We start from the raw sequence: 22,528 nt of genomic DNA, 5'->3' as shown, positions 1-22,528 counted from the left end.
ATGACGGCTGGGGTTCGTCACGGCCCCGCCCTGTTCTTTTGTTTACCGCACAGCGGAAAAATCGCGGCCGCAGCGAAGGGGTTAACATGTATGTGCTATTATGGTTATATCCAACCAAAATAAAGCTTTTTGGAATGGAATGGAATTACCAAAACAGATAAATAAAAGGCATTGTCATTTACAATGCCAATAGCCTAAACTCTCTGCCCTATTGTATTGCAAATGCTTGTTTTTATTGCACTTCGTCTGCTGATCGTTATTATACAACATGAGACCTAAGGTTTTCAAGTGAAGTGCTCTGCCCCCATTTTGCACAGCTTCACAGTAACCTTACATGTGCTTTAATGCACTTCGATCGCTGGTCGTGGGTATTTACACAACATGAGACCACTGGCTTTACAGCTAAGTCCGTGGGGAGCTCCATTCCAAGATGGCCACTCTGCAATGTAGCTATACTGCTTGCCTGTTGTAGTCTGTTTTCTATTTCGATGCCCCGCCCTCCAATATAACCTTCCTGACACGGCCCTCCCTTTCCCTGTCAACAGCAGGGCTGACAAGAAGGTCCGAAGGGGAGGTGGCTGGAGAGGATCAAAGAAGGATTTTTTTTTAGTTTGTTTTTTTAATTCGCAGTTTGTTTTAACAGCTTTTTTTTAACCCTTTTGAAGAATTAAGCTACTTGTATTTCTGCTCTCGGATTCGAATCTCCATCTGAAACCGAACGGCAGCTGTCAAGAAATCTCCGCTTCGTAACAAGGTATGTGATTTCTCACCAGTGATTTGGATTCAGGGTGGTCCCTTCGTCTTTACCGAGGGCGAAGTAATTATGGGCTATCTCAGTTGTTTCAATTTCAGAGGAGTAAAGGCTCTTATCCACTAAGACCTGCAAGTGCCGCCCCGCCCACCATTTTTGATGATACTGCTCACCAGTTATGTTTTATGTTTTGACATCTCCCCTCCCAACCCGCGTTATCCTTTATACCCCCGTTATGTTGTATCTCTTCGAGTGAGCGTTCGCGTTATTCTGTTTGTGCTGGGTGTTGTCCCCTTTTGAGGGAGTTGGGTTGGGGGCATCGTTCTCCACTGTTCCTCAATTGGGTAATTGGATATTCCCTGGACTAGCAGCGCTCTTCTGTGAAATTATGACAATCAGCCTGCCAGGGCAATTTAACTTCTTATACAGACAGTTCATATGAATGGCTATTTTTTCTTAGTCGCAAAAAAATATGCAAAAAGTTTTGATCTTAGCCTCCAAAGGGAGGCGCGAATACTTAGTTTACATTACAGTTTGTGGACTGTTGGACCATTATTATTGTGTGTGGTTCCAGTGTACTGAGGTACGTAGTCTCTGCAGCTGGGAAGGTACTTGGCCGTGTGCAGCCTTTTGGTTTAAGGTTTGGTTTCACGCTATAAACGGTAATCTGGAGTCGCTGGAGCCTCTTGAACGCGACTAGCATTTAACCCTCAGAACATGCCCAGGCATAACACTCTGCAATGAATAGAGACGAGCAAACTACCTACCCGAGGCCGCTGGCTCTTAAACGGCGGCAGCTCGCAGTAAAGTATTTTACATTATTTAGGTATAGTTCATGTGTCGCATTCTGATGGTTTAACGAATCGAATGAATGTATTAAATATTTATTTAATTTTCTAATCTTGAGTAGGCGCTGTAACTAGTTAATTAACGTAAATGATTATTGTCCCTACGGAATATTTTACATTTGTGTTTTTAGGGACCTATAAACCTTAAAAGTGGCGTCTTTTGAATGCGTTCTTGTATTTGTAATGCTCTGAAAATCGCCACCACGTAGCCTCACGGCACGTGTGTTTAATAAATGAAAAATAGACATTAATTAAAAAAAGAACATAAAACGTCCCGACAAGACTAATAAATATAGTAATAATCCTGGCATTCAACTGAGCAGAAAATCCATCTAGAATTCAGTGCCAGTCGCAAAATGTCTTCAGATTTTTGCAATTAAAAAAATAATTTTAAGTTTGAAACTCCTTAGGGTTAACAATGTCTACTAAATTGGAGCAAGCCTGTTTTGGTATCACCAACACGTTAATTACCGTAATTTGTTTGCATAACACCGCTTTTGAACTGCAGCTGTAGAACTAGCGTATCATGTCGGCTCCAAAAATTAAGCCACTGACATATTGAGAGCGACATGTACAGACATGTTCTCATCACAGATTACATTTTTTAAAGGGATTAATGTGCAACGTGACAACCAAGTTAAACCAATGATATTTACTACTTATGACACATTGTGTACACGCAGAGATGTTCTTGTAGCTTTGTAACTAAAGTGATCAAATTAATACGTTTACAGGTAAACTTTAATGCTGCTTTGTTTTGTGATTTAAGAGGTGACCCTAAAATAGTTGGTGTTAATGGCCTTAAATTATACCTTTTGAGTTTTGAAATCTAATGTAAACAGGTTGAGAATATGTATTTTTATTTAAAAAACGTAAATATCAAATTAGTGTTTAGTTTACTTGTTTCTAGTGACTTGAAAACTCATCAAATGCTGTCATTGGGTTTATTTAGACGTGTAGGTTTAAAACACCGAGTGCACAGGTAAAAAAGGTTGACTGTTCTTACGTTCGTAAAATGTTATTGTTTCTTTCCTAGACTTATCCTTGGCAATACCTACCAAGCATTGGCAACTCAAATCGTTTAGGCTTTTGTGTATCAACAGCTGTTGCCACTTTACCTGGGTACTGGTAGCTAGTGCTTGCGTATCACACAGTGAAGCTTGCACTTTTTGCTCTGTGTTGTATGCTAGTGATATTTGGTGAATCCCTTGAATTGTACAAAAGCCAAACCAGACCTCCGTGCCAGTGTTACAAAGTGTATGCCAAATTGGCTATTCCCATTTGGGAAGTACCGACTTGCTTATAAGTCCTTAATATATGGTTTCCAGGATACCAAGGGCATGTAAGGCAGTGTCCCCACATAAGGCTGCAACACTGATTATGGCACTCTGTGACACAAAGGCACAGAAAGGCTCCCAGCCTGCCACTGCAGACTGGAAGGACCGTGTTTACACTGCCAGTTCCACGTTGCCATTCAAATAAATGGCAAAGCCACCCCTTCCCTTAACAATATGCAAGTCTCCACTAAGGAAGGCCTAGAGAGCCCCATGGCATGGAGCTGCTTATTGTTAAGAGGGACATGAATGTGTATATCTGTGCAGCAGACCCATCAAATTATCGTTTTGCTGTGGAAAAGTTAGTTGCCCATTGGCTAATACAGGGTTGTAGCTGGGCCAGCTAAGTGGCTAGTTTCTGAAAGGGACTACCTACCGGGGTACTGTAAGGTGTCAAATTAATCTTGGCATGAAACCCTTACATGATGCTCAGGTCAAATTGAATGTCACTGTTAAAGTAAAGCAACATTTAGAAGGTTGCCATTCTGTGCCCCAGTAGTCTCACACAGGCTACAACCCACAGACCGCTTTGTGCCTGCCTGGGCACTTGTGTGTGACTCCATGGCTTAGGATCAAAAACAGCTTGCTGCAGGGTGAGGTGTTACCTACCCTTCGTAAGAAGCCACTCTAGGTGTTTGCCCAAAAGGCAAGCTTCAAAGGGGAAGCTGCCTTTGATGGGCAAATGGTGACTGTTTTTTGTTCAATCAGGTACATGTATAGCTCCACTTATTACCAGAGAAGGTATTCAGGTACTGTGCTGCATGTATCTGTCTAAGAGCCAGGTATTGAGTCCCTAACTGAAGTGTATCAGCAAGGGTGAAGTGCAGAGGTGGAGGGTTTTTTCAAGACTTGACAGCAAGGTGGCAGAAGAAGCATCCTCCAGAGTGGCAGTGATGGATGCATGGTATATGGGCGAGTTGAGCAGAGATTCCTGGGAGGATGGTGGCAATTCAGGCCGTGGTTCATGTAAGCGGGTCTTTGGTCGCAAAGGGTTTTGTAGGTGTGGGTCTGAAGTTTGAGTTGGCTTCTCTTCTGAATGGGGAGTCAGTGGAGGGCCTTCAGATGTTGGGGGATGTAGGGCCTCTTGGGTAAGTTGAGGATCAGTCTGGTTGCTGCATTGTGGATCATCTGGTCTCTTTTCATGAGTAGGGTGGTGGTGCCGGCATAGTGTTACTGTAGTCTAGCCGTCTGGTAATGATGGCTTGAGTCAACTGTTTCCTGATGCTGATGGGGAGCCTCTTGAAGACTTTGCGGAGTGAGGAATTGCCACAAAGGCAACCCAATCAACTGCGCCACAACTGGAGCATCCTATGAGCATCTTTTCATCCTGCATCCCCAGCTTCAGGACCACTCCATTATAGTCTATGGCGGTCATGCTGTAAAGGCTGGAACTAGACTGAAAAATGTATGGTTGCCATGGAACTGTACAAATCTACCCCACTGCTCCCCCTCTAGCCTCCCCCACCTTCAGCCTGTTCGGTTTGATCACCCAACCAGGGCCACAGTAGCCAAACTAACTATCACAAACCTTTTTGAAAAGTTTCCAAACTTTTTGTTGACCAATGCTTGTTTGCGGTTTATATTACGTGATGAAACCTTTTTAAAATCTGCACCTCCCGAACCTTTCAGAGGATTTTACTCATAAAGGACCCAAAAATTCATAAAAATATAATCTATTTTTATAAATAGGTTTTTTTTTTTCGTGTTGTGACTTTATTTTGTAGTTTGGTACTCTTAAATAATTCTCACCAAGTTTTTAGGCCAGCCTTGCTGCCCAAAAGCCACAGCTACCCAGGTTTGAGCTTACAGTTGTTCGAACAAGCCTCACTGGACCCACAACCTTTTTTGCATGTGGATTCCACGATAAGACTACCTAGCTATATCCTATAATCCATGCAAATTCTCACTGCCCTGAATATGGTTGACCTAAAAATGGGTGCTGTGCTGATTGTACCAAATGTATTCCAGCACTGTAGAGTCAGAATTGCAAGAGTGTTAAATGACATTCACTACGTTTGCTGCCTGAAAAATTGTGTTGAACGTGCTGATTGTTGTGCTTGATGTCCCTGAATCTGCATATGTTTACTGGGCATTCAGCACCATTACCTCTCCTAGAAAACGAAAGTAGGTGTAACCTGCTGTTTGTGTGGGTGTGGTGTTTATCGCATTAATCGTGATGTACAGTAGCCTGGGTTACTGCATATATCCGTGTAATTAGGCTGACCTTTATCTGGGTTTAAGTGAAGAATCTTGTTGCCATGCTTGTGGTATTCAAAGTAGTTTGAATGAAAATCAGTAAAAATACCATAGTTCTTACTAATGCCTTATAGTGCCTTTGACTGCAAGTAAACTAATCCTAAGACATAATGGCTCTTAGATGGGGACTGAAGACATTCACATGTTTGCTGAGCAGCAGTATTCCAAGAGTCACTTCAGGGTTCAAACCTTTTTCTTCCCTTTGCAATCTGTAGCTTTCTGCAACGTCTCTGGTAAATTGAAGAACCGAAAATAGAAGCTCACACTGCCTCTGGACAATTGACCATCATAGATTTACTGGCCTTTTCAAATTAAACAATGTGAGTAAAGTTGTGAAGTCTTAGGAATGCAAACTGACCATTTGTAATCTATAATCCAAGGAAAATATGCTCACTTGTTTTTTTTTTGTTTTGGTTTTTTTCAATATAGATGATTGAAACATTGACAACATCCGAAGCACAGACCCTTCTCTACCAGTTAAATGAATTGCTGGAACAGGAACTTAGATGGCAGCCTAAAACCTGTGGGCTGAGACTTATTGAATCTTCTCATGACAATGGCCTTCGCATGACTGCCAGGCTAAGGGACTTTGAAGTCAAAGAGCTCTTGAGCTTAACCCAGTTTTTTGGGTTCAGTACTGAGACTTTTTCCTTAGCTGTTCATCTTTTAGATCGTTTTTTATCCAAAATGAAGGTAAGTTATGTTGGACTACGTACGTTCTACTCTATGTATGTTAAGCTTTATTCTTTTTGCTGGGAGTGAATAATTGCTAAATGTTGGGAGCACTGTTCTGTCTGCGGAGAGAAGTAATGTGACATTATGCACCAATGGATGTTATTACTGCAGCCAAAATAGACAAGTGTAGGAAAGTGGAGTAATATGTGGTATGGCTAGATTGCCTTACAATGTAATATTCTCATAATACCCCAAAGATAATACTTTGATTCACACACATACATCCTTAGTACAGTACTGGTAGAGCTGCAAAGAGCAGTCTGGCTTTACTAGAGGAACACATGGTAAGACTTTGAGAGCACCAACATAGACAATAAGTAATTGACAAACCTTGCTAAAAATCCAAAACCAGTTTGTAAAAATACTGTAGTTTTATCTTGTTAGACACCAAAACGAACTGAATAACATATGTAGAACTGGAGTTAGACTTTTGAAGTAATATTAAATCGCTACTGTAAAATACATAGACAAAATACTTTTCCTGTCATTGGCAAAATGCACTAGAGACAATCGGTCACTTGCAGGCTGAGTTACTTGGCACCCTTATAGGATGTGAGGTCATGTGAGCTCCAAGACTAGGCCGCAATAGTCAGATCAGTTTTACCTAGCCCTTGGAGTTCGGTTACAGAGTTGTGATGGCTGTCGTTGGTGCTGAACGGGAGCTGCGGGTGGTGCTGTTTTTACTGCTTTATACAGCACTGCAACAAGTAAAATAAAAAAACTTAACCGGTACGCAGCTGCTGACATCGTATGATGGGTGTGCAATATTCTGTTGATGCAGAGTCTGATGTGGGTGTCTTTTACTGGACTGGTGACCAACAAGCCTTGGCAGCAGTAAGCACCCCAAAAAGCTTTGGGGACTTCACTAGGTCCGGGGGAGTAACATATGGGCTGGAGACTTCGGGCTGGAAATAAAACTCCTACAATGCATAGAACTGCTTGGATTTGGGTGGTCCCTCGCCTCACCCATTGGCCATTATCTTTACATCTGGTGAACATTTTTGCCCTCCGTTTGCAGGGAACTAGGACAATGAGTCCAGGGGAGACCGAGCGTGCTTCTGGCTTCCACCAAGTTCCCTCTTTTCGTGAGTGTTCAGTTTTGGCCAAGGATGTGGGTCGTTAACTCACTTCAAAGTCTGTTGCCTCCGGGACAAGGTATCCCTAGTTTGTTGTAGGCTGGTGGGCAAAGTCGTGTTTCCGGCGCCACCGGTCTCTGCTTGTTCCTTCCATGAAGTAAGTTGTTCAGATCTGAGGCTCTGGTGTCAGCGGGGTGTTTCTTAAATCGTGGGTTATGGGGAGTTCGAGGTGTGGGAGCTAGGAGCCAATGGGCAGATAGTCCCTACAGTTTGCTCTTGAGGTGACCACATCCAGTGGTGTAGGTCACCTTTTCTCTCCAAAATCCAGCTTTCTGCCTTTCTAAAGATGGCGGATCTCTTAGGTGTGCAGACCAGGCTGTCCACCCTAAAACCCAGTGGGTGTGTACATCTCCCACATAGCTAATTTCCTGCCTTTCCCAGGTGCAAGCGTTCTTAGGGCAAGGGGGGGGGGAGCTGTTTCCTCCTCAGGGGGACAGTCCAGGTGCATATTGGGAGTTGGTATAGCTTTTGAAGCCCACCACTCTTCTGTACGAATTCACTAGCTGTCTGGGGAGGATGGAGGTGTGACCCCATCCTTGCCCAGCCTTTGGATTCCTGGGAGTGATGACACTGCTTGGCATTCGGTCAAAATCTTGTCTTGGCAGCAGCAGGTGTGGGGAAAGTGAGGGCTGGTCAGCCAGAACACAATAAGGCTGGGGGCAGCCTCTAAAGTGCCCTCTGGGTGTATTCCAGGGCACGAGAATCTTGTCTGGTGTGAGAAGGCACGTTGTTTGATACCAAACATGATATATTTTAGTGATGCCATCACTGAGCTGCTTATCTCTAGGGTACCCAGTTGGCAGCCCATATTATCTTATGGACAGATGACGTATATAGTGGTTTCCAATGGTGAACACTACTATAGGGACGTATAGGCTTGCACTTACATGTTCATACCTTAAATATAATGCATCATGGGCTGAGGAGCCCTTCCTTAGGGGTGTCTTACATACCTTAAAGATAGTGTTTGTGACGGTGCCACACATGGTGAGGGCATAGTTGAGTTTGTGCATTTTGCACTGCTACTGCAGTCTACAGTGGCAGACCTGCTGTCAGTATGGGTCGACCAGGGTGGCACAAACTCATGTTGCAGCTCTAGTGAATCCTTTACCACCAAATGCCCTTGGTACTATATACTAGAGACCTATACAGACCCCCCAGGATATAGCGGCATGGATTAGCAAATTTAACTACACAAAAATGGAAATTTAGCGGCACAAATATGGAAATTTTGCGGCATTTTAGGTGGCCATTTTTCCTACAACAAACATATCTTAGTTTTTTTAGTTATTTAACAACATGAAGCTATGTATATTTGGTTTATTTACAATGTAGACCCTTTTTGCCCCTCGAGCGTGTGCTTCACAATTATGGGCTGGTGCGCATTCTTTTTATATTTCAGACCCTACCATTAACCCCATTGCCAGCGATCCTCCGTAACCTACAACTCGTCATTAACTGGTTCATCTGGAAAGGCAAGAATCTGCGTCTTCACCAACAACAACTTATCCGACCTAAATCGGAGGGAGACAGGGGGCTTCCCCTGATCCCACGGTATTTCCAGGCTAAACAGTTATGCTTTATTATGGAGAACCAAGAACGTGAACTCCCGGGGAAGGTGGGTGGTCTAAAAAAAGGTAAACATTAAAATGGAGCCCGGAGGACATGAGGCCGTCTGCCGCACAGACAAAGCGGACCCATGGAAACCGGGTTGGCGGTAGACCAGGCCTTGGTGGTAGCCCTCGAAGAGTTGCAGCCTAGCATTGAATGGCGCGTCCATACTGTGTGCTGAGATGGGAGGGGTGGGCGGGGCCTTGAAGGGAAAGGGGGCCCTTCTGGAGCCGGTGAGGCCCATCTACCTGTCAGCCGATGCCCGCTCTCCTGCTGCGGTGGGTTAAGGCTCACCGCTACGGTAGGTTTCATTACTGGCTGCCGCTAGCGTTTCCATGACCATTAAATGACATCACTCGGGTCGGAGGCTAAAGATCGCTCGCCATTCACGAAGCGAGAGGCTACGTGTGTCTGGCTGCATGTGTGGATCAATCCCTCCCTCCTCAGCCCCCACCCGTCTCCCATCATGCCCAGAAGTGCACTCCCTGAGGGAGGTGCAAGTCTACGGGACAGCAGTCTCCAGCTGATGGAAGTTTAGAATGGGCGACAGGTGGCACGTGGTTTCGATGTTGCCCCTCATTTTCCAGTGTTACTTTATAGAACCAACACGTTCCTTCTTTCTTCTACAGGTAGCGCATTCTATAAATTAGCACAACTGTTGTCATTGCCAATGCTTGATGGCCGGTGCCCTGCGGCCTTGTTGTAGTCCCTTTTCTGTGTCTCCATCTGAACGTACTGCTTTAACATCGAAGCAGAAGTATAAAGCGGAAGAGGAAGTACAGCAGCCGTGAGCCCTTCAAAGTACTGGTGCTTGAGCATTGAAGCGGAAGTACAGTGCGGACCGGACCGGAAGTGCAGTGTAGAGCAGACCGGAAGTACAGTGTCTGTGTGCCCGCGAGTGAGGAGTCTCCGGAAGTGCTGCTGCAACCGGACAGGAAGTGCATAGACTCGCTGCTGCGTCGCTGGTAGAGCGGGGAAGGAAGCGTGGTTCCATTTTGTGGGGTGTTTTTGAGGTGCGGGGCGGTGAATGAGGGGGCGTAGGCCCTGTGTGGCCCCCTGCAGTGCTTGGAGGCAGAGGGTGCCTCTGTTGGGTGGTTAACGATGGCGCCTTCTTATACAGACCCCTCAGGGTATAGCGGCTTTTGTAAAAATGCAGCGCGATTTTTACAAAAGTGGTGATTTCGCGGGCACTTTTGTAAAAATTGCGACATTTTTACAAAAGTGCCGATTTCGCTTCAAATCGCGATATCCTGGAGGGTCTGCCTATAAGTGGGTAAAGCGTCTGCCAATTTGAGATTACCAAGTTGAACATAACTGCTTTAGGAGAGAGCACTGGCACTGGGGTCTTGACAGCAGACTCCACTGCACTATCAGAATTCGAACCATCTGTAGTTTGAGCAGAAAGAGGGGGTGACTGTACAAAAAGCTGCACTTGCCTACAAACCAGGCTAAGAATTTAGGATTTTAAAATGTAACAAACAGGGGTGTGGAATTTAATAAAACATCTACTTGTCCATGGGGCAGGCTGCTTAATAAATCTACTTGTCCTGTAACAAAATCCACTTGTCCCCTTTGTGCCATTTAATGCGGCAACAAATTACGCAGCAATCTCATTATATAAGAGTTCGGATATAGCCTCTCTGATTATGCCAGGGTTCATACCATAGTAGTGTTTGATTACTAGCAATTCCCTTATGCTGCTATGTTTCTGCAGGTCTACATACTGGGGCTGAAGGTAGTGGTAAGCAATAGTTCCAGGGTTGGAATGCCCTTTTTAGTCTGTGCAAACCTACTTGCGTGCATGTTTTAAGGTTTTTCACCAATTCTTCTCTAATCATTTCCCTTACTGAGAACGGTTGGAAATTTACTACTGACAGTGGCAGACTTAAAACTTCCAGGGTGGGGAAAAAAGTGGTTGGAGGAAAAGTGAACTTGAAAACTTTCAGATTTTCATACAAGCAAATCTACACCTGCATATTTGCTCATGCTAAAATGCAGTTCACAAACATTTTCTGGGAGTACTATTTCTTGGCCTACTTCTGTAAATTCTTGTGAATTCATGGAAACTGTATGCAAGGATATATACCCTGGATGCACTTTTGAGACTTTCTTTAATAATTGGGTCTCTAATTAGGCCTGGCGTTAACCATGACCTTATGTTTTGTTTTTTATTCTGTCTCTCTCCGTCTGTCTATCAAATCGCGTCTCTGTAAGTGACAGTATTTTGCTCTTTTAGAAGGAGCATATTGGCACACAATGTAGTTTTTGTTCAGTGCCCAGAACCACTGTGGCAATGTGTGCTGAGAAACAATTTTTTTGTTTTGCTTTTGCCAATGCTTGTTAGAATGGTGAGGACCCAGCAGCTCCCATACTGTTATGGTTTTACAAAAACCATGCCTAAACAAGTCACGCCTTGACACAACCAAAAGCCTGACTACCAATTTCAGACCCACTAGCTTTGCCAATGCTTTATTTTTGTTTTACATATTCATATTTAAACTGGCTTAACTGATATTCCATTCTGAATATTTTTGGGAAATACTAACATACATAAACATGTTACTAAATGATGCTGCAAAGATACGGTACCTAAAATCTTACAGTAAAATGTTTTCTTTTCTTAAATGCATTTTTTTGTGAACGTTTTATTTTGAAAGCAAAGGATCATCACTCTTACTTTCAAGCTCTACAAATATTTGCATATAATCAGAGCATTCTGGGTGCATTATACAGAGCCTCATATTACTAAACTTTGAAAATGCGTGCACACTTTTATACTGGAACCACCGTCAGTAGTGCAGGCTGAGCTTAAAACATATACTTTTAGTGCTCACCCTAATAATAAAGGCTTTGCGTTAATGAACCATATATACAAGTTTTAACAGCATTAACACACATATTACATATAACACACACTTTACCTTAATTGTAGAGAATGCCCTTCCCTGATCCACAATGTGTACTGTAAACTGGCAGCCAAAGGGTTTGTGCTGCAGGGGGTTGGGCCTACTTGTCCCAAGGACAAAGTGCACATTAAAACTTGCTGCCCTTGACCCCAAACAATATGTCCTGGGCGTCGGGCTATAGGAATTTCACATCCCTGAACAAATACTATGCTGAAACGCTTATTAAAAAAATACCTTTTGGGGAAGGCTGACTTTTAAAAATAAATCTTTAACTGTTGCGCAGATCATAATCTTCATTTTCTTGAAAAACTGCATTTGGAGGTTGGCTGATCTGATGTACTATCTCTCCAGGTAACTACTTTTTAGGTCTCGTGACCTGCGGTGCACTGCGTAGCAGTGCTCACGCAAGTCGCGTGAGCTTTAGTAGGTAAAAAAGGGGAATGTGAGCTGACCTAGGAATCTCACACCCTCGTGCATGTGCGGTTCCTTTTCAGCTCCCCATTGGCCTTTGCGTGCGTCTTATTCTAAAAGGCTGCATGCAATTGGCCCGAAGCACGCGTATAGCTCCTCCCATGGCCTATTGGTGTCTATTACGCTCACCAAGTGCGTAATAGACACCAATAGGCCGTGGGAGGAGCTATGATTGTGCCCACACAGGCGTGATGTGCGCGCCACTTGTTTCTGTTTGCACTCATGCAGCACCTACGGATACCTTGTCAAGTTCGACTAATGCAATTTTTTTTCGCTTTTGTTTATAAACAAAAAGAATTGGTTAAAAGGCAAAGATTTTGTATAACTGCGCGTTATTTGTCTAAAAGCAACATACAGCTAAAAGCATAACTTTGTAAAAGCCAAGCCACTTCATGTCCGCTAAAGACCCGATTTAATACACGCGCGTTTTCTAAAATTAAACACAGCGAGGCATCGGGTGCGTGATTTATAGGATATTTAATAAGACTGGGAATGGTGAAAAAAACGATAGTGGATTCTCGATGACGTGACTTCTAACCTGTGCATTTGAAGAGCAGGAAAGACTTTCGTGGCGGTCTGTGAGTGCCCAGTGCTCGTGAGGTCTGCGGATGTGTGGTTACTAGTGAGTCTGGTAAAACAACATCCAGCGCTCTCAAGTGGAACTATTCGCAGAGATGAAAAATGACAAACGCTTTGAAAACACATGATTAATTCTGATTAAATACGTTTATTTTAAAGCTGACAGTGCTATTTACAAATATTTAGGTGCATTTCTCAATTTTGGTTCTTTTGGTAAAGTATCTAAAAAGCACCGCAGTGTGCGCAATGCACCTCTGAGAACAAAGCTATGTACAATGGAGACGTGTGCGCGGGTTCTCGTCCGTCGTCTGAACACTGGACGTTTCCTGTGCTCTTTGGGGGGCACGCCCCAACCCCTCAAGACTGCGAAGTTTGTGTGGTCTGTTTCCGACCGGACAGTCTGCAAGCTCTTGGTAACTGCCCACAAAACTAATATCTAGATGTGCATTTGCGTGTGGCGTCCGCATCCGGACAGTGTCTGCCCTCTGTGTATAGCATTCGGACTCAGTACCAGGACAGTTTGTGCCATACACTTGCTTGTGGCCACGGCACGCCAAAACTCATGTGCATTTTCAGCGTGGCCTCTGTACACGGACAGTTTGTGCACACACTGTCCATGTACTGTGTGGATTTCGAACCAGTGACGCTGCGTGTCTCCTGTGGGTGATTTCCTACCCTGGACAGTTTGTGTGATCTGCAGGAACGATAGCGAGAACCCTGTGTGTGTGTGACATCCGAACCAGAGCGGTTTGTGTGTTTGGTGTTTCCCACCCGAACTAGACTCTGTGCTGCAGCACAACCAGCGCTGTCTGTGTCCTCCGTGTGTGACATTCAAACTCAAAGCAATTCCTGCATTCTCTGTATATGGCACCTGAACTTAGATAATGTGCATGCCCTCCGTGTGTGGCATCCAAGCTTCAGGAAGTTTGTGTGCTCTGTGTGTGGCCCCTGTATTCTGTGGTGCAGCATCACATTAGATCGCCCCTGGATTATGCGCAGACTCCTGTGGATCCGTGGGCAGGTTGTATTTTTTCCAGGACTGGCACGGATTTGGGTGGCAATGTGTGGTGCGCACCGAGCAGCCCTCCTTGTATCTTGAGTTTTAGTGCAATAATAAAGGTGCCCTTATCCACCTTCCTCTGTCAGCTGGCATTGTATGTGGGTAGCACATTCCTTATTGATACTTGCACACACATGCACGCCTGTGTTGTGAGGGCCTCACGGGATACATGCGCATCTAACACTATATAGTCTCAAGGCGAGAGCGGCATGTCCTGTTCCCTGCCCCAAAGCAGTCTGTGTGTATGTGATGTGAGAGTATGTTCGTATGGGTGTGTGAGAGCACGAGAGTATGTGTCTGTGTGCATAACCAGAGGCGCACACTGCACCAGTGCATGCGCCTCTCCTTTTTATTTAAAAGGATTCCCAGCTCGAGGCGCACAACACCACACGCGAGCACAACACCACACACAACACCACGCGCACACAACACCATGCACTGTCAGTGCTCAATTTCTCCAGGCACACACACCACCAGCCGTCAGTGCTCAATTTCTTGCTCATTGCTCATTGCACCATCAGGATTCAAGCAAGCTGGGCCGAAGACGGCTGTAATGCCAGAAACCGGTCCCCGGAAGCTTGTTTCCTTCCCAGTGTAAGAATTGGCTTTTGTAGTTTGGTTTGACCTGTTCCCATCATGCACTGGGACAGGAACAGACTAATTTGCATACAGCCAGGTTCTGAAACTGGGATGGTGCAATGAGCTAAAAAACGGTGTTGGATCTAGCCCTGATCTCTTGACTGGGTGAGAGTATTCTGCTTAATTCAGAGACTCTGTCCCTCACCACCCCTTGTTGTAAATAATTTTGTCCACCCTAAGCGTGGAAGGGTATACTCAGACATGAGTCCCTTGCTCATTGCACCATCAGGATTCAAGCAAGCTGGGCCGAAGACGGCAGTAATGCCAGAAACCGGTCCCCGGAAGCTTGTTTCCTTCCCAGTGTAAGAATTGGCTTTTGTAGTTTGGTTTGACCTGTTCCCATCATGCACTGGGACAGGAACAGACTAATTTGCATACAGCCAGGTTCTGAAACTGGGATGGTGCAATGAGCTAAAAAACGGTGTTGGATCTAGCCCTGATCTCTTGACTGGGTGAGAGTATTCTGCTTAATTCAGAGACTCTGTCCTTCACCACCCCTTGTTGTAAACAATTTCTCCAGGCACACATACCACTAGTTGGTATTTGTTCACCCCCTCTGTGTTTTCCCATTGTTCTCTTGTAATTTAAAAAAAATTGTAATGTGTGTCCTTCCCTGTATATGCCAGCCCACCTCCCACGCCTGTCATGACATCCCCTAACAGTGACATCCCATCTTGTGTGCATATCTGTCTGCGTGTTTTTTGCTGTGTGCGCGTTTCTATATCTGTCTGTGTGTGCATCTCTATGTGCGTGTTTCTGTCTCGGTGCACATCGGTCTCGGTGTACATGTCTCTTATCTGCGTGTATTTTTCTGTGTGCGTCTCTATCTGAATTTCTCTGTAAGTACGTCTCTTCTGTGTGTGCATCTTTGTTTCTATGTGTCTGTCTGTGTGTGCGTCTATACGTGTGTCAGTCTCTATGTGCGTGACTGTCTGTGTGTATGTTTCTATGTGCGTGTCTGTCTCTGTGCGTTTGTCTCGATATGTGTATCGTGCATGTGGCTCTGTTTGTCTCTGTGTATAGGTCTACTGTTAGCCTCACTGGCAATGTAAACATGGCATGGGAACGCTATAATACACATACTTATTCCACAGATGCTTACAAGCCTGCCATTCCCTAACACACAGTACTCAAACCAACAAACATATCCAGCTAAATATAAACCATGCCAAATTCTCTAATGCGAGACCTGTTGTATCGCAAATGCTTGTGTCTAGTAAGGACGTGGGTCTCTTACTCTTTGTATTTTCTTTGAGGTCTTGCAACATACAGATTCAGCGGTCTGTGCTAAACATTAATAACATTGCATACAGTACTGCATAGAGTGGCCGTTTCTCATGATTGAATGGCTTTACTGTCTGTCTCTGCTCTTGAATGAATTGCTTCCTCTTTATTCTTGTTTGTTCTGCCTCCGGAGCATTTCTTCACACTTATTTGTTTGGCTGAGTTTGTTTTTCCACTGTTTAATGTCATTGAATTTTTATTTTGTCCTATATTGAGCACTTGGAGAACTTTTTCCCCTTGATTCCCGAACCACTACCACTCCCTGTCACCCTTTAAGTTTTGATGTCAGAGATGCTGTTGACTCCTCTATGGTGCAACAGATTTCATGCGTGGTGATTCCGTGGGTGGTGTTGCACAGTATTTTGCTTGCCCTTGTCTTCAAGCCCTCTTTTTGATATCCGTTTCCTGCTCCACTGTGGCTGGCTGGCTCTATTGGCTTTGCCAATGCCACATGCTTTTAAAATGTGCTGGCACTGGTATTAGCACCGTCTGCCTTGAGCTGCTTATACTTTCTGGTGGCCACCACATTGCGTGGCACAATGTGGTGCCAAAATATGGTGGCCATCTTGAAAGTGGGCAAACATTAGTTTTCTATACTTTCAAGATGGCAGTCACACAATGTATCAACTATCTTGGAGTATAAAAACATTTCACAATGGCTGGTTGCTAATTTTGGCTTTCAGTGCTAGTGCATTTTAAAAGGCTCCGGTAGTGGAAAGCCAATAGCAGCAACCAAAAGCTTTGGCAAAGTGAGCCTGATTGGCTTTGCCAATGCTTGTTTTTAATGACTTGCTGACACAATGGATCTTATGGGCTTGGAAAGTGTGATTAATTGGAAACTGATATCCCTTAGGGCACACTGAGGTGGTGGTGTAATCCTCCTCTATTAATCACAAAGTAAAACAACGGTCATGTTCAAGAATTTATTTGCTTCTTGTCGCTGATATTTGCTTTTAGTCCAAAATCAATATGGTTTCAATACAAAACCATAATTTGATCCAACTTCAAAGTTATACATGGTTAAATTGAGCTCCAATGCATTTCGGGCAACCGCCCTTCATCGGGGAGCATCTAAATCAAAACAACATATGAAGTACCGTGAGAAAGTGTATAATGTATTAGCGGTATAAAAAGAGAAAAGGGGAGAGAAAGATATGAGTTAATACCTTAACCCAATGGCTAATAAGGGATGTTCGAATCGAGTGCTGGTGAAGGAAATAAATATAAACACGAGTGAAAGACGTCATGGTGAGGATCAAGTGAAAAGATTATGCCTAGAAAGGCAGAAAAATCGTCCGGTAACTGCAAGGTCGAAATGGATAAAAACAGCAAAAGTGAAGTCGATGCAATATAAAGCGGTGTGAATCAAAAGTGAGCATTTAAAGTGCCGCGTGTGAACTAGCAACTAAAGCCGCTCAAACGCTGCTGAGTATAAGTAAATGGACGTACAGGAATCTACATACACGAGTGTTCATTAGTAAAGTAACAACACGGAATCGGGTTGTTCATCGGGGTGTAACCTAACTAATGGTTAGCGAACCGAGTATCCTAAAGCAAGCCGGAAGGTAGTGCGGTCATGTGATCGGAAAAACGTGGGGATCGAAAGGAGACTGGGAAGGTATGGAAAATGTGAGAAAATATCTCTGTATTACATTGAAGTAAAACATTAAGTATCCACGAAAATACACTCATGGTAATAAACAAAATATTAAACAGAATATGATTTGATGTAAAAAAGAGAGGTGAACAGTAGGTTCAGAAAGTGAGGCGAAGAGAAAAAAGGAGATGCATAGAAAATTTGTGAAACCTACACGGTCAGGGAGAAGTTCAGAATAAGAAATCCCATAAATCTGGATTAATAACAATTTACAAGTAACATGCAAACTCAATGCGTTCATTGAGTCCGTAGGGTTTGAGTGAATTAAGTCTATAAATCCAGTGGTTTTCACGTTGCAGTAGCATCCTTTTATTGTCTCTTACCTCTGTTTTTATCAACAATTTCTAGAACCATAAATTTAAGTTGAGATATTGTGGTTCATTTCAATGAAATGGCTTGCTACAGAAGATCTGAGACTTAGTCCTGATATTTGATTTATGTTCATTAAGGCGAGTCTTGATTTTGCGTTCTGTCTTCCCAATGTATACCATGCCGCAAGGGCATTTTAGTAAATGAGATTGTTAGTATCGCAGGTAGCTGTTACATTCAGAGATATATCATATTCTTTCATTGGGTGTGTTACTTTGTTGCCAAGGATGATATTATTGCAATTGTTACATGGCCTCGTTCCTCGTGCGGTGGGGCAAAGTTCCTTAGGTTGTTTAAGTATTTCTCCCAAGTTTTTTCCACGTGTGTAGGCGAATAGAGGTCTAGGTTTAAACATGTCCTTAAAGTCTGACTCTAGTTGTAACATTGGCCAATGTTTCAGTATTATGTTTTTGAATGTCAGACTCACATTAGAGTACTTTGATACTATAACCATACGGTCATTTTCAGTCTTGACTCTGGAAGGTTGTAATAAATCCAAGCGTTCCACTTCATTTACCTTGTTTTTCGCAATATTCAGGATCTGGTCTGGGTAACCTCTTTCTCTGAAGCGATCAATAATTTCTTCTGTCCTGACTTTGGCAATATTAGGGTCGGAGGTGATACGTTTGACCCTAAGTAATTGAGATTTAGGTAAATGTTTTTTTAATGATGGTTGGTGAAAACTTGTATAATGTAACATTGTTACGATCAGTTGGTTTACGAAAAATGTCTGTTATAATTTCGTTGTCCTTCAATGTGATAAGAACATCTAGAAATGTAATAGATTTTGAATCCATTATCCATGTAAACTGAATGCGTTGATTGACTGAATTCAAAGTGATGAGAGCTTGCTCAAGATTCTCTCTTGTATCTTTCCAAAGGATAAATAAATCGTCGATGTAACGTACATACAATTTCAAGTCATTTTTCCAAATTGGGTTGGTCCAAATGTTAGTGTTTTAAAACTCACCCATGAAGGTGTTAGTGTATACAGGTGCTGCGCTGTTTCCCATGCTCGTGCCCACTAGTTGCACATTGCTTGGGGCACAAAGTTTAGCTGGCTGTTCTCCCATTTCTTTTAATATGAGCGATCATCGTGTGGAAGTTGTTTTTTATTTTATTTCTTCTAACGTGTAAGTCTTCCTATCGAATGTTAGTGGTTTCAAGGCATGTATTCCACAGAAAAGGTCTTAACTATGTATTTACTGTAATGCGTGCTCCATTATTTGTAGGCAGTTTCGCTTCCCTAAATAAACAACATTAAACGGGTGGCATTTCTGGTTTAAAAGAGAGCTTCCAGGGCAGTACTGCTCTCAGAGCATTTGTCGGCACAACTGACAAGCTCACCCTTGTAGGCCTATCCTTGATGCAGGTATCTACCAATGAATCTTCCCCAGTGTGTCATAATAAGCATCGTAAAGGCAGAACCCTGTCGGCTCAAGTTGCTGTCCACACTGTATTTTGTGTTCTGCTATGTGATATTTATTTAAATGTATTTATTTTTTTACTACTCTGCCTTGTGGTTTTTTTTTTGGTTTTTTTTCAAGCATCATCAGAACCTATTGATGGCTTCTTGGCTGACAGATAATACTGGGTATATTTGGAGGATAGTTTCTCATTCCCTTGGTTGCCCCTCCTCTCCACAGAAAATAGCGGCTTTCTCCAAGTTTACCAATTCCCTCTTGTTTGAAGTCTATTTACATCCAATCTGGTGGTTGTTTCACACTCTTGGCATAGCTTTCACAATACTGATAAATAGATGCTCTTTAGGCTTAACAGCTATCCGAAACAAGAGCTTACATTCGGGACATGTTCCAAAAAGTTGAAGCGTGGATGAATTAGAAGCTCGAGTAAATGGGGGGGGAGGGGGGGCAGATCAGGCTTGATGTAGGAGGATTATGTCATTTCTCCTGTTGGGGTCACTCATCGATTTCAAAATGTCTATGGATAAACAGGAGGCATTTCACGATTTGTTATACTGAGGGATTCTTCAGCTTTTCTCCACTTGTAAAATAACTTCTAGTTTCAGGGACACTCTAGGATTAAAGTTGGACTGTGCCAATGTTAATTTTGTAACTGGGACTAAATCTACACAAATTGTTGCAAATGTTGTTGCAGGTCAGTTGTCTACCATTCCGAAAATGCATCTCTCACCCTTAAATGTCCGTTGAACTTTACAGTGTGTAAAGTGTAACTCTTAACTCTAAACTCTAATATCAACCCATTTCATATCAGAGCTCTATCTTTAGAGCCAGCTTAAACCTTTGGTTCAACCAGAACACTTCATTGTGGTGGGAAATTAATTTTGAAGTCTCCCAAATTAAGTGAAAAACTAGGAGGGCTGTGGTGCTAGTTTACTGCAAAGGTGTATGCTATTTGTTTTTACCGAACATGCTTCTTTACAAGTTCGTCTGTGCATCCTTTTAAGAGCAACAAACTAGATACAATCCTTACAAAGAAGCGGCACCTGAAACTTGTAAATCCATTTAGCTCCACATCTTAATCCAACTAATTAGACTAGAAGAATATAACAAATAATCTCTGGGGAGCCTTAGGATTCTGAAGAAAGACATTAATTCAGGCACTGTTGCGTAAGAATGTGTGACAGAGGGAGGTTGTAAAAGTTGACGGAAATAAAAGGAGCAGTATCAAGAGGCACTTGAGGTACATTGAGGATGGGCATAGTTAGTTGGGGAAAATCTAGGCAGGTATGGACTCCCACACTTTTGAGCTGTAAGAGGTCGCACAGCTCTGCAGAGAGATTGAGTAGCATCCATGTGTTTTTTATTTTTTTTTTTTTATTTGCGGTTTTGTCTTTTTTTGTAACCAAAATTGAAAGGATTAACGCAGATAATTGAACGCCAGTTGTAGTTGAAATTTCTCGTTCAGGAAATCCTTCTGTAATTGAAAGTAAGGCAACTTTTTTTGGTGTTACGGAAGGAATTTACTAGGCTGGCACCAGGGTATTCATTACAACACGAAAGAAAACACGAAAGACTGCAGAGCATCTTTTACCAAACCAGGCCTCTCAATCATACAAATGTTACCAGACCTGCAGCTCTGGTGATTTAAATACACTCTGCCTAAATGTAATACTCCTCACCCATAATTTCCTCTCCAATTATGTGATCCTGAGCAAATATTTAAATTCACATAGCTGCCATTTTCTTCACACTTTCACATATGAGCACCAATACGCACGGTCAGCTGTACGAAGCTCTTGGCTGATTTATTAGACAAAAGTTTGCTCCATATGAAATGCAAATCTAGCCACATATGATATACGCCTTGTCTCTTCGTTAATTAACAGCATTGTCATCAAGGCGGGGGCAGAAATGTTTCTCAGTTCATGTTAAGTGTTCTGATTCGTTTTACTCCTATTTAAATCTGCCTTTGCATCAGACTTCTGAATTACAAAAAAAATTCCTGATATGTTTTGAACCGTTGGACTATTAATTTACAAGATATTTAAATGTTGTGTTGGAAATACACACTGATGGTCAGACGGCTAACTTTACAAATTCTTCTAGCTCCAGTAAGAGAAAAATAAACACCATATTGCAGGATAAGATGAGCAGCATTAGTAAAAAGACAAGCTGGCATTTGACCTCTGTCCTTGATCAGACGCAAATGCTAAATCTTTCTTGCTCATTCACTTTCTGAATGAGCAGAACACCTGTTTCTTTCCAGCTCAAGTTCACTTGCCGTAACAGACGAGTAAGTCCTAAAAATAGCTGGACCTGATCAAATATGGCTTCCCATAGCGAGTGGGCAAATAGATATGTCGCGGCCTGCGCGTCTTCAATTTGGGTAGACCTGGAAAGAGGAGGATCGTTCCTCTAGCCCACCGAATTGATTTTATTACCCATGCCAGTTGAGAATGCTGTCTGGGTAGATGTTTAGACTGAAATTCCATCTCATTTGGGACATTAACTCGTTTAGTTTACAAAGAAACTGAAGTTTGTAGGCTATCCCTCTGAATCTCTTGAACACCGATGCATCTTTACTAGGTTTAGTGCAATGCAAATTAAATTATCCCTTTGAAAAAAGTCTAGCGCGTTCTATAGCTGTCTGCCCAATACGAAAGTATCTTATAGGCTAGAAACAAGCACATACAATGCTAGTGGTGGTAGGAACATGCAGACTTATTATATGTATTGTTTAGCATAGCGTACACCCAAATGGAATCCTACCCTTTGTATGTTTAAAACCACTCGGACCATTTTTCTCTAATGTTAACTCAGACTGAAGAAACCAAATCGCCCAGGTATTTGAACAGAAGGCAGCTTGAATGGTAGCTTAGCACACGCACACCTTTTTAAAGCACAGCACACTCACCACCACACCACCAGACCTCTGAAAATACTGCCTTTTCTAAACCTTGCTTGCCAGAGTCGAAGCGTGGGTATAGCTGTAGCATTCTGCTGTATGGTGACATAGGGATGAACAAGACTGACTTGTAGAAAGTTACCCTGTTATTACACCCAACTAGAATGCTTAAACATTAGTGAGTGCAGAAGGCAATAGAGTGCAAATGGGCATATGCACTTACATTTACATCTGTTTGGCTGCCTGGAGCTTATGGTCTGCTGATACCATACCTTGACTGTACCTATTAATTGCACAAGACTTTCCGTCATGACTTCAAACTCTTTAGTCCGCCTCAATTGTTTCACCGTCTAAATCAGTCAAAGCATGCCAAAGCCATTCCAGTCCTGAAGGTAAACTTATTTTTACCTTTCAACCATCCAATTAGTCTAAACCATTTGCCACTCTTGGACATCCAGTCTTTGCCAACTTTGGTTTGGTTATTAACACCACCCTACAATCAATCAACTCAGTCATCCAAGAATGCGGCTTGTCCTTAAACATTCACGATGAATCTTGACATA

The 22,528-nt window shown here is 43.0% G+C and overlaps 1 protein-coding gene across 2 annotated transcripts in view; it reads left to right on the top strand.

Annotated features, from left to right (window-relative positions):
* The first annotated feature begins 511 nt into the window (after positions 1-511).
* Positions 512-22,528, top strand: part of CCNG1 (cyclin G1) — a 40,036-nt gene continuing 18,019 nt past the window's right edge. Inside the window, exons 1-3 of one of the 2 annotated variants that reach the window (XM_078653405.1) lie at positions 512-754; positions 5,405-5,509; positions 5,619-5,882. In XM_078653405.1, coding sequence (XP_078509531.1) covers positions 5,619-5,882 — 264 coding nt within the window. In that variant the 5' untranslated portion in view covers positions 512-754; positions 5,405-5,509. The remainder of the gene's footprint in view (positions 755-5,404; positions 5,510-5,618; positions 5,883-22,528) is intronic. The other variant, XM_078653406.1, reaches the window with a different exon arrangement.

This window comes from Lissotriton helveticus, chromosome 7 (genome assembly GCF_964261635.1).
Source record: "Lissotriton helveticus chromosome 7, aLisHel1.1, whole genome shotgun sequence".
Classification (NCBI taxonomy): Eukaryota; Metazoa; Chordata; class Amphibia; order Caudata; family Salamandridae; genus Lissotriton; species Lissotriton helveticus.
Note: the sequence above shows the minus strand (reverse complement) of the source record. Positions and strands in the feature narration are given on the sequence as shown.